Here is a 13555-nt window from a genome sequence, read left to right as displayed (position 1 = left end):
TTACAAGTAGGGCTGTTGATTAATCGCAGTTAACTCATGTGATTAACTCAAAAAAATTCATCACAATTAATCGCATTGTTAAACAGTAGAATACCAATTGAAATTTATTAAATTATTTTTGGATGCTTTTCTACATTTTCAAATATATTGATTTCTAGTACAATACAGAATACTGTGCCCACTTTATATTATATTTTTGATTACAAATATTTGCACTGTAAAAATGATAAACAAAAGAAACAGTATTTTTCAATTCACCTCATAGAAGTACTGTAGTGCAATCTCTTTATTGTGAAAGTGTAACTTACAAATGTAGATTTTTGTTTTGTTACATACCTGCACTCAAAAACAAAAAAATGGAAAACTTTAGAGTCTGCAAGTCCACTCAGTCCTACTTCTTGTTCAGCCAATCGCTAAGACAAACAAGTTAGTTTCCATTTATGGAAGATACTGCTCCCTGCTTCTTATTTACAATGTCACCTGAAAGTGAGAACAGGCATTCGCATGACACTTGTGTAGCCGGCATTGCAAGGTATTTATGTGCCAGATATACTAAACATTTGTATGTCCCTTCATGCTTCGGCCACCATTCCAGAAGACATGCTTCCATGCTGATGATGCTCGTTAAAAAAAGAATGCGTCAATTTAATTTGTGACTGAACAGCTTGGGGGAGAACTCTTCTGTTTTACCCACATTCTGCCATATATTTCATGTTATAGCATTCTCGGATGATGACCCAGCGTATATTTGTTTTAAGAACACTTTCACTGCAGATTTGACAAAACTCAAAGATGGTACCAATGTGAGATTTTTAAAGATAGCTACAGCACTCGACCCAAGGTTTAAGAATCTGAAGTGCCTTCCAAAATCTGAGAGGGATGAGGTGTGGAACATGCTTTCAGAAGTCTTAGAAGAGCAACACTCAGATGCGAAAACTATAGAACCCGAACCACCAAAAACGAAAATCAACCTTCTGCTGATGGCATCTGACTGAGCTGATGAAAATGAACATGCATTGGTCTGCACAGCTTTGGATTGTTATAGAGCAGAACCTGTCATCAACATGGATGCATGTCCTCTGGAATGGTGGTTAAAACGTGAAGGGACATATGAATCTTTAGCACATCTGGCACATAAATATTTTGCGGTGCTGGCTACAACAGTGCCATGCGAACACCTGTTCTCACTTTCAGATGACATTGGGAACAAGAAGCGGCCAGCACTATCTCCTGCAAATTGTAACTAAACTTGTTTGTCTGAGTGATTGGCTGAAGTAGGAGTGAGTGGACTCGTAGGCTCTAAAGTTTTACTTTTGTTTTATTTCTGAATGCATTTATTTTTGTACATAATTCTACATTTGTAAGTTCAACTTCCATGAAATAAAGAGATTGCACTATAGTACAGTATGAGGTGAATTGAAAAATATTATTTCTTTTGTTTTTTACAGTGCAAATATTTGTAATAAAAATAAATATAAAGTGAGCACTGTACACTTTGTATTCTGTGTTGTAATTGAAATCAATAATTTGAAAATGTAGAAAACATCAAAAATATTTAAATAAATGGTATTCTATTATTGTTTAACAGCGCGATTAATAGTGATTAATTTTTCTTAATCGCTTGACAGCCCTAATTACAAGCTGTGGCTAGCAGCGTTTATCTGCCAATGGCAGAATGCATGCCTGCACCTTGGAGTCCCCCCACCTCCCTGGTAATTCAAAATGGTGACTGGGAAGCACAAAGAGCAATTAAGCATTTAAAATGTAATTTTTACGCAAATGTACGGAATTTATTTATTGGCACTGGTTTCGCTGTTTGCACTGTTCAATGTTTGTTTTGTGCACTTTATTTTATTACTGGTTTTGGTATTGGTTTATTATTGGTGTTGTGGTGTTTGTAATGGCAGCTGACTTGCCTGATGATGTTTTAATATTGTTTTTTTGTAATACAGCCATGTTCACACATAAAGGCTTTTATTTTATTAAGGAAGTTTATTACCATCCCTGCATCACATCATATAATGTGTATTTCAAATAATAAGGATAAACACATGATAGGACATAACTGGGAAGCTGTATCCAAACACAATTTCTCAATACATCTATTTATATCAATCCATAATGAAAATTCTGTTCTTGCCAGACAGTACACCGCCCCCGCATTTCATAAGCAGTCATTTCATCCATAATTAAAATTCATTACAGTCCCCCACCATTCATTGTAATCAATACTTCATATACTGTTAACTTTGATGTAAAAACACATTCATGAACTTACTATTCTCCCTCATCCATTGGTCTATACAAGTCCACAATATGGGAGCATAGAGCATCCCTGATTTCTGTTTACACGTGCATCCTGTCTTAGCTGTCATAGGAGCACTTGTTGGGCTGAGTGTATTGGTTCAACAATCCATTACTGTCATAGGTCCATTCAGGGGCAAATGGCCCACCTTTGACTTAACAAAAATTGTGAAGAACACAGCAAGCCTCAGTATTGTAGACTGCATTGATGACACTGCAATCCAAAGTTATTGAAACAGCACCAGCAGGATTTCAGTCTGCCAAATGCACATTCAACCACCATTCTATACTCACTGACAATGTAATTAAACCTTCTTTTCCCTGGGTCTCTGAGATCAGGATACAGTTTGATAAGGCAAAAAGGGGCATATGGGGTCCCCTAGAATAACAGTGGGGACAGTTACTTCATTTATGACAATGTTATTTGGTGGGAATAGTGTCCTGGCCTGTCCATGAAGGTAGACTCGCTATTGGCCAAAAACGCTGGCATTAGCAATCTTCCAGTACAGCCCACATTGGCATCCATAAAACCTCCTTTGTAGTCCACAAAGGACTGCATAACTATGGAGTTATACCCTTTGCAGTTTATGTATTCGTGCTCCTTGAGGCCAAACTATGGACACATAATTCCCATCAGTGGCCCTGGTGTAGTTTAGAAACCCCAGTCTCTCAAAAGTAGCAATTACTTCACTGATGTTGTTTCTTTATGCCAGCCACCTTTGGGTAAATCACATGCCTGATTGCCTCTGAAACTTCTGCCATCACTTTACCCAAAGTTGACTTTCCAACACCAAACTGGCTAGCAATGGACCTGTAGCAGTCTGTGATAGCTTCCAGATCGTTATAGCAACCTACTTTGTGACCTGCAATGCAACCTCAAGTGTGCGTTCTGACACTGGAAGCTGCTCACATAGTTCCAGAAATGTAGCTTTCTTCATGCAAACGTTCTGGAGTCACTGCTGGTCATCCCAGGTTACGTGACAACGATCCCACCAGTCTGTGCTTGTGTCCCGAGTCCAAAAATGCCAGTCTACATAGGGGGCATCAGGAACAATACTCAGTCATGAGCAGCCCCAGCCAGTTCAAATCCATATCCTCCTCCTTCCTCTAACAGGTGCTTTCGGTAGGTCAGAAAACACCACTTAAATATCCACCACTGTCTCATGGATACTCTGCCCATTTCCTGAAATGGGAGTGAAAACAAGTTCTTCAAATGGTGACTCTGCCATCTTGGTGTCTCCACTTGATGGGAGTGTGCAGACCCAAAAGATGGCTCAGCAGGATATTTTGGCAGGCTGTGACAGCTTCCTGTAACATGTGGGTTGGATATTTTTCCATAGTGCACCACAAACAAAGGGCTAGAGCATCTACAGTTGGGGAGGGTGCTACAAAGCCTGGGATAGGGTAGTTTGATTTGGGTCTGTGTAATGCAGTGTAAATGCCTGAGCACAGGTGTGAGACCAGGCTACAGAAATTCTCAATCTGGGGTCTATGCTCAGTGTGCACGCTCAAGCTCAGGCTCACAACATTGAGCCTGGGCTTACATTGCAGTATAGACATACCCAAAATGATCCCTGAGGAGCTTTTCCTGCACACACTTTCACAATCAATATGTAGAATCTTGATATAGAAGACTTAAAATATTTGCTTTATTTTTCGGTCTACAATTTGCTTATATTTCCTAGAAAAAACAAATTGGCTAAATCTGTTTGCAGTAGAACACTATCTTCATAATATAACATAAGAAATATGAACACATTTTTTGAACTTCCATATTTAACAATCATTGTCTTGTATATCAAAAGGTTGCTATGGCATCAGATGTCTTGCTCCTAGCACATCTCCATTCATTAATGTAGATTAATGGAGTTAGTCATGTATAATATTCTGTGCTTAAATAACTTGGGTTGTTTTTTTTTTTGCCTTTTGTTCTGTGAATAGCATGTGGAATAGATGTAATATGATGTGGGAGGATGTTAACAGTAAATGTTGAAACACAAGTTCTCTTGCATTGATGTCCTATTTTCTGACTCTTTTTTGCATTTTTGAATGGTCACTTTCAAAACAATTGGATGTGTCGTGGCATATTTGATTGTACTGTTATATCCTACTTATAATTATGTATACTACACATAGAGAGTAGAGAATTTGTTTCAAAATGTTTATTGAAGGAAAAGATTTTTCTGCCTGATGTGTGTGTTATAATAGATTTTCAATTGGGTTAGGAGCCAGAGTTTCATAGCCTTATGTCAGAGAGCTTCTTAATGGATATCTGTATCCTACTTTAAAGTGGTAAGAATTCCATAATAGTTTTTCTTTCCTAGTCTAATTTTAAGTTATGCATGTGGATCATACTGTGTCTTTACAAATATATGCCCATACAAAGGAATTCAGTAAGTTCTCAGCCTAATTTCTAAACTATAATGTACTATATCTTTATAGCAAAAAATATTCCATTGGCAGAGAGATGAGACAAGCTGACCTTAGTTCTTAACAATCTCTAATTTCTGTAAGATTTTTTTTTAAATCTATTAAAAATTGCTCTAAATCTAAGGTCTTCTTCTTCTTCTTCTTCTTTGGCTATCCCTCAATGCGAGGATGATGTCTGCCAAGGGGGTTGATTGGTGAGTTTTTAAGTGGCTGAGGAGCCCAATTCTTGCCCTGCAGATTTTCCCACAGAAGTGACAGGAGTAATCTTGGAGGAGACATAGTTGTTGGCTGGAGTGTTGTGCCTTTTCTTTCCTCCTTTGTCGCTTCTCTGTCTCATTAGCACATCTGTCCTCCTCAAAGTGAGCTGTGGCTTGGTGTATGGTGTAGCACCACTGTGTTCTGTTCCGTGCCAAGTCCTCCCAGTTTGTTGGGTTGATGCCTCCCTTTTTAACTTGTACTTTCAGTATGTCTTTGAAACGCTTCTGTTGCTCTCCACGAGCCCTTCTTCCCTGACTTAATTGAGAGAAAAGTACTTGCTTCAGAAGGTGAGTGTCAGGCATACAGTCTTCCCAGCTGATCCTGAGAATCCTCCTGAGGTAGCGCTGCTGAAACCACTCCAGCCTCTTGAGATGTCATCTGTAGGTTACCCAGGTCTCTCACCCAAAGAGAAGGGTGGGGATGACAACTGCCTTGTAAACCAAGATCTTGGTACCTGTTTGTAGATCCCTATCATTGAAGACTTGTTTGAGTAGTCTTCCAAAAGATGTGTTGGCACAGCAGATCCTGTATTCAATTTCTGTGTCAATGTTGGCTGTTTGGGAGAGGTGGCTGCCAAGGTACGGAAAATGGTCCACATTTTCCAGGGGTTCTCCACTGATGGTTTACAGTGACAATGTTTAAATAAAAATACTTCTAGATTTATTTTGAAAATAAATTGAAGAGGGTTTTCTAGTATTAAAAGCTACTGTAATCAGCAAAAACAAACAAACAAAACCTCTTACACAAGTAACAAACATGAGTGCAACACTATTGTAAAAAGGGAGTGAAGGGGTCCAAGGCATAAGAATCCAGGAGTCTATATATGTTCTTAGTAAGACGTTTATAGAATGGCAAATAGCAGGGAAGGGATATATCCCTCTTATCCTCAAACCTCATGGATGACAAAAAGAATTATACTTGAATTGTGTGGGGTCTTTTTAGAATGTAAACACAGTCTCTTGATATACACTATGTATGATGAATTACCAGTCACTGACGGACATATGGAAGGGGTTTTTGTCATGACTATTGATCAGTTTGTAGGTTGTCAATGAAAAATGATTAATCAAAAAATCTATAAGGTTTTCTATTGTTTTTCCTGCTTCATGTTCAAAAAAAGAAGGGTCACTTCAAGATGACTTCAAGTGTGGCCATGTTTATCACTGAGAAAAAATATGTCGGAAACATACTTTTGAAGGGGAATTGTCAAGATTCTGGACCTAAAAAGGCCTGTTCTACAGCTTCACCAAATTACAACAAAGGATGAAGAAGCATTCCTTGTTCCTAACCCATTATAATACAACCTATGTATTATATCAAATAATTAATAAACGGAGAAAGAACTAGTGGGATCCTGATGTCAATAAACTGGAAATGGTGGATCTACATGAACTTTAACATTCACCCAACAATGAGCGAAATCTGTCACTGCCTGATTCAATTTCAAGTTTCTCTGTGCAGAGAAGTGGTGTGCCACTCGGCGCCATGTAGAGCTCCAGGGACATACATATCTGTATGACATAATACCAGACATGGTGGGTGAGGTAATAAGTTTGATTGAACCAATTTCTGTTGGTGCGAGAGACAAACTATCAAGCTTACATCAGAGCTTGAAATAAAGATATTACCTCACCCACCTTGTCTTTCTCATTTTCTGGGACTGACATGGTTACAACAACATTGTATAACATCAGCACACAGATTACACAGGATGTTTTTGGGTTTTAAAAAAAAGTGTCGTAATCAGAAACCTCCACTAGCCACCTCCTTACTCTCTACATTTTACCCTGAAATTTGTTGTTTGTTTGTTTTTAATAGCAAAAGGGAAGGCATGCTGCAGCCAGTGATGAACTGAAGGTAGCTATAGAGCAACTGATTTTAGGAAACAAAATTATTCACATGCCTGGCTGATCCGAGGTCAGTGTCATAGTGTGATGCCTGACACCCAGGAGTATAATAGTAAATGTCTACTTAAAAACAGGGCCGGCTCTAGGATTTTTGCCGCCCGAAGCAAAATCAATTTTGGCTCCCCCGCCCCGTTTTTTTCTTACCCTACCCCCTGGCCCCGCCTCAACTCCACCCCTTCCCAAAATCCCCAGCCCTGCCTCCTCCCCCGAGGCTCTCAAGCCTAGGAGGGAGGGTGAGCAGCGACGCGCGAAACAGCTGCGGCCGCTTGGGATCTCCCCCTCCCTCCCAGGTTTGAGAGCCTGGGAGGGAGGGCGAGTGGTGATGCGCGAGCGGCGGCAGCAGCGGAGGTGAGCTAGGGTGGCCGGAGCACATTTTTAGGGGCGGCATTCTGGCACCGGCCATGCCACCCCTAAAAATGTGCCGCCTCAAGCACCAGCTTGTTTTGCTGGTGCCTAGAGCCGGCCCTGATTAAAAATAGTTCATTTTTTCTCTTCATAAAGGAAATGCCTGTGAACAAAATTTTTTGAACTCAGTATAATTCAGTCCTTACTGTCTCAATGTGAACCGTATTATAATTCAATATACATTAGTGCTATATGCTGCTGCCTGGAAAGTGAAATCTAAAACATGGACACAAACAAAATCCTTTGTAGTATATTATCCTCGTGTAGGCTTTGACTGTCAAATATTGTACTGGTTTTGTAACACACTTTTTTGAGCATCTGAAATATTAGAGCTCTGAGGACTTTCTCCTAACTGAATCAAGTTGCATGAGGATTGTTTTTTAAAGTTTGCAAGTTAGTATTTTATATAGTGTGACGGGCATAAAGGCAACTTCTGAATGTAATGAAGAATTTATTTTAAAGTTAATTACTATTTTAATTTATCCTGAATTTGTAACTGAAAGCAATTGGCACACTGAAAAAAAAAAGATTTTGGCTACTAATGAACTCTGGCATAAATATATATTGCATATGTGTAGTATACGTATATTCAAATTCCCTAACAAATATATTTATACATATACACCATTAATGTTCACAGATCTTTATCCCAAATACCTATTTACAATTATTAACATTTAAACTAACCAAATACAAAACTGATTTTACAGATTGTTTAAAAAAAAAAAAGTTGCAATTTGGACAACTGCGGTTGAGTCCTTAAAGGCCTTACATAGGTCTTTGTCTAAACACAAACTTGGTAAATACAGTATGAAATGCCTTATATGTAGAGTGAAGTTAAAAATTAAATTTTGCTACGTTGACTGCCATTAATTCATTACAGTTTTGTTTGAAGTAAAATTAATATTGCAGCATTGCCTGAGAAGATCACGGTAACATTATTAATTGCAAACTGTAATGTATCTTGTTTGTATGGCAACCATTGTAGTGTTCAAGAATTTAGGAAGGCAGTGGTAATACTGTGGCTTGATTATAAAAGTCATACATTGTAATAAGATGAATATGTGAATGATTAAATGTTATGGGTTTTGCTTGTAGAATAATCATATGAACAATATGTTTGTATTTCACTGGGATTGTAAGTATTTCTACATTTTAGTTGAACAGCCTTGCAGTTTGTATAAATTGATGTAAACTGACTTTGTAGGCTGAAATTGACGTAGGCAATAATGTCAATAAGCAATAAGTTGCATGTTGTACACAAGAAACTGGTACTTCATAATAAAGGAAGAGAATGCAGCTTTAACTTGTGGGATTCTTTCTTTTAAAATTATAGTGTGCTGTGATTAGTAAAATAACTGCCTCATGGATTGGGATTTTTGTGCTCCTTTCAGAAAGACTTGTTTTTGTACAGTAGCTAGAAACTGTGCATGTTATACACCATTCATAAAATATAGTTCTGTGCTATGGAAGAACATAGCCAGAATTTTGTTGTGATGGCTAAGTTTTAAGGTTATGTTTTAAGGCTGCATATGTATGCAAGATATCACTGAGGGAAAGAGTTTAGAAGGATTCAAAGAAATTTTACACTCTTATATGGATATTGAGGATGCCCACAATTACATCAGATAGGATAAATATATCACATGCTTCAGAACGTAAGTACTAAATCACAGGGGTTAAGAAAAATGGCAACTAGGCAGATCATTCCAAATGTGATTTGTTGCATCTTCCTTTTGGAGGCAGTTGGACTAGACAGACCACTGTTATGATCCAGTGTGATAATGTATGTTCTTACATTCTGTTCATATGCAGTTACGTGCACACTGCCAGTTATCTTGATAATGAAGATGATTGTTCTAACAATCATAAAGTGACTGTGTGTATGTATTGTATCAAAGTAAGATTTTTTTTAATAGTAAATGGATATAATAGGTAGGAAGCTAAATTCCTGGAGAGTTAATTTCTTTAGATGCCTACATATAACACTCTCAACGGAAGTGTTGAGAGTCTCTGGGTTAGGCTAAAAGGGGTAAAAAACAAGGGTGATGTCATGCTAGGAGTCTACTACAGGCCACCTAACCAGGTGGAAGAGGTGGATGAGGCTTTTTTCAAGCAACTAACAAAATCATCCAAAGCCCAAGATTTGGTGGTGATGGGGGACTTCAACTATCCAGATATATGTTGGGAAAATAACATAGCGGGGCACAGACTATCCAACAAATTCTTGGACTGCATTGGAGACAACTTTTTATTTCAGAAGGTTGAAAAAGCTACTAGGGGGAAGCTGTTCTAGATTTGATTTTAACAAATAGGGAGGAACTCGTTGAGAATGTGAAAGTAGAAGGCAGCCTGGGTGAAAGTGATCATGAAATCATAGAGTTTGCAATTCTAAGGAAGGGTAGAAGGGAGAACAGCAAAATAGAGACAATGGATTTCAGGAAGGCAGATTTTGGGAAGCTCAGAGAGCTGATAGGTAAGGTCCCATGGGAATCAAGACTGAGGGGAAAAACAACTGAGGAGAGTTGGCAGTTTTTCAAAGGGACACTATTAAGGGCCCAAAAGCAAGCTATTCCGCTGGTTAGGAAAGATAGAAAATGTGGCAAAAGACCACCTTGGCTTAACCACGAGATCTTGCATGATCTAAAAAATAAAAAGGAGTCATATAAAAAATGGAAACTAGGACAGATATCAAAGGATGAATATAGGCAAACAACACAGGAATGCAGGGGCAAGATTAGAAAGGCAAAGGCACAAAATGAGCTCAAACTAGCTACGGGAATAAAAGGAAACAAGAAGACTTTTTATCAATACATTAGAAGCAAGAGGAAGACCAAAGACAGGGTAGGTCCACTGCTTAGTGAAGAGGGAGAAACAGTAACAGGAAACTTGGAAATGGCAGAGATGCTTAATGACTTCTTTGTTTCGGTCTTCACCGAGAAGTCTGAAGGAATGCCTAACATAGTGAATACTAATGGGAAGGGGGTAGGTTTAGCGGATAAAATAAAAAAAGAACAAGTTAAAAATCACTTAGAAAAGTTAGATGCTTGCAAGTCACCCGGGCCTGATGAAATGCATCCTAGAATACTCAAGGAGCTAATAGAGGAGGTATCTGAGCCTCTAGCTATTATCTTTGGAAAGTCATGGGAGACGGGAGAGATTCCAGAAGACTGGAAAAGGGCAAATATAGTGCCCATCTATAAAAAGGGAAATAAAAACAACCCAGGAAACTACAGACCAGTTAGTTTAACTTCTGTGCCAGGGAAGATAATGGAGCAAGTAATTAAGGAAATCATCTGCAAACACTTGGAAGGTGGTAAGGTGATAGGGAACAGCCAGCATGGATTTGTGAAGAACAAATCATGTCAAACCAATCTGATAGCTTTCTTTGATAGGATAACGAGCCTTGTGGATAAGGGTGAAGCGGTGGATGTGGTATACCTAGACTTTAGTAAGGCATTTGATACGGTCTCGCATGATATTCTTATCGATAAACTAGGCAAATACAATTTAGATGGGGCTACTATAAGGTGGGTGCATAACTGGCTGGATAACCGTACTCAGAGAGTTGTTATTAATGGTTCCCAATCCTGCTGGAAAGGTGTAACGAGTGGGGTACCGCAGGGGTCTGTTTTGGGACCGGCTCTGTTCAATATCTTCATCAACGACTTAGATATTGGCATAGAAAGTACGCTTATTAAGTTTGCGGATGATACCAAACTGGGAGGGATTGCAATTACTTTGGAGGGCAGGGTCATAATTCAAAATGATCTGGACAAATTGGAGAAATGGTCTGAGTTAAACAGGATGAAGTTTAACAAAGACAAATGCAAAGTGCTCCACTTAGGAAGGAAAAATCAATTTCACACATACAGAATGGGAAAAGACTGTCTAGGAAGGAGTACGGCAGAAAGGGATCTGGGGGTTATAGTGGACCACAGGCTAAATATGAGTCAACAGTGTGATGCTGTTGCAAAAAAAGCAAACATGATTCTGGGATGTATTAACAGGTGTGTTGTGAGCAAGACACGAGAAGTCATTCTTCCGCTCTACTCTGCTCTGGTTAGGCCTCAGCTGGAGTATTGTGTCCAGTTCTGGGCGCCGCATTTTAAAAAAGATGTGGAGAAATTGGAAAGGGTCCAAAGAAGAGCAACAAGAATGATTAAAGGTCTTGAGAACATGACCTATGAAGGAAGGCTGAAAGAATTGGGTTTGTTTAGTTTGGAAAAGAGAAGACTGAGAGGGGACATGATAGCAGTTTTCAGGTATCTAAAAGGGTGTCATAAGGTGGAGGGAAAGAACTTGTTCACCTTAGCCTCTAAGGATAGAACCAGAAACAATGGGTTTAAACTGCAGCAAGGGAGGTCTAGGCTGGACATTAGGAAAAAGTTCCTAACTGTCAGGGTGGTTAAACACTGGAACAAATTGCCTAGGGAGGTTGTGGAATCTCCGTCTCTGGAGATATTTAAGAGTAGGTTAGATAAATGTCTATCAGGGATGGTCTAGACAGTATTTGGTCCTGCCATGCGGGCAGGGGACTGGACTCGATGACCTCTCGAGGTCCCTTCCAGTCCTATAATCTATGAATCTATGTATAAATAAACTGAATAATTGGATTTCAGTTGGGCAAAAACCAATTAACTACTGCCTTTGCCATTCCCAGCAAACACCAGCCTTAATTTAGGCCATGCACCTCACTCCAGTCTTTTTTCACATCTCCTGGAGCTCCTACTATTATAATCTCCTCTTGACTTGAGATTACTTAAAGGCTCCTCACTCTTGCTTTCAGGCCTTAGGTATTGTCTCGCAAGTACTAGACAACTGTTTTGCCACCTCTTCCGTCCCCATCTTCTCCACACCTCCATCTTTCTAAGCTTAATTGTGGTTTTGAGATCCACAGCTTCTCCAAAACCTGTATCTAGTAGAGGTCTGATTAGAAATGCTGCAAAAGTGAACTGACAGTGTAAGAGCAGCATGAACATTTTTCAGACTGCCCAGGAATGGGGAGAGCCTGCCAAAGGAGTAGCTATAGTTCAAAGCAAATATAGCACTTTAAGGTTGGGGAAGAAGGTGAGGGGAGAGACAGGGAAATTAAGTTGACTTCAGGAGGCTGTACTGAAGCTTCAAATAGTGAGGTGGTGGTAATTTTTAAAACATGAGCATGTGAGGATTCCTTCTTATGATTAAAATCCACCTGGATAGAGAGATTTACACACAGTGATATTTACTGGTGGATGAAAAGACTCCTGTCTCCACAAACCCCCAGGATCAAATTGAATCCAAGGAATATGGCATCTAGTAGAATGCCATATGGTCAGGCGATTATAGGCCTAGAACAACTCCAAACCTGGCAGCACAACTGCTTGGGCAGCTTCTAAAGTGCCAGAAATACTAATTTTTGGAAAAGTAAAAGTAAAAAATCAAGTGTATCAATGGTACCATCTTATGCCAGCTTCTTCAACTACACTACACTGAACTTAGAAATTGCATTATTGTATATTGTGTGGTTGCCATTAAAAAGACCAAAAATTGAATTTATTTATTGAAATTCTCTGTTTAGGATGCTTATCTGAGATTCTACATCTTGATTATGCTGTACTTCCAGTGGCAGTTTAGGTTTAACTGCAATACAAAATAATTTAAGTTGTACTTAACTTGAGTGTATAGATTGATCATGTTGAGACTACATAAATGCCACCTAAAGTGTGCAAGAACAAGCAAATACATACTTATAGATACTGTTTAAAGCTTGCATCTGATGAAGTGGGTATTCACCCACGAAAGCTTATGCTCCAATACTTCTGTTAGTCTTAAAGGTGCCACAGGACCCTCTGTTGCTTTTTACAGATTCAGACTAACACGACTACCCCTCTGATGCTTGTTTAAAGCTAGTGAGCATGAGGGAAAAGGAAAAGAGATCCAAGAGTAGGGATTCTGCTGCCTTAGGTGAACATCATCAGTGCCTGTTAGTCCACAGTTACCCATGCAATCAGTTACTGAACATTTTGAAAGACCTGTGTGCCTATTTTGGTCTTTGTCCAAAGTCCATTGAAGCCAATGGGAACCAGAGGACATTTAATCAGGCACTTTGCCTGTATTGTCCACGCAGTGTGCAGAGGCGGTCAAAAAAGCAAACAGGATATTAGGAATCATTAAAAAGGGCATAGAGAATAAGACTGAGAATATATTATTGCCCTTATATAAATCGATGGTACGCCCACATCTCCAACACCGCGTACAGATGTGGTCTC

At 39.1% G+C, this 13555-nt stretch overlaps 1 protein-coding gene across 1 annotated transcript in view; it reads left to right on the top strand.

Annotated features, from left to right (window-relative positions):
* The window catches only part of TLCD4 (TLC domain containing 4), a 97749-nt gene extending 89146 nt beyond the window's left edge, over positions 1-8603 (top strand). Inside the window, exon 8 of the mRNA XM_054038346.1 lies at positions 6113-8603. Coding sequence (XP_053894321.1) covers positions 6113-6259 — 147 coding nt within the window. The 3' untranslated portion in view covers positions 6260-8603. The remainder of the gene's footprint in view (positions 1-6112) is intronic.
* Positions 8604-13555: the final 4952 nt, after the last annotated feature.

This window comes from Malaclemys terrapin, chromosome 8 (genome assembly GCF_027887155.1).
Source record: "Malaclemys terrapin pileata isolate rMalTer1 chromosome 8, rMalTer1.hap1, whole genome shotgun sequence".
NCBI classification, from domain to species: Eukaryota; Metazoa; Chordata; order Testudines; family Emydidae; genus Malaclemys; species Malaclemys terrapin.
The sequence above is the reverse complement of the archived record's forward strand: the minus strand, read 5'-3'. Positions and strand labels throughout refer to the sequence as shown.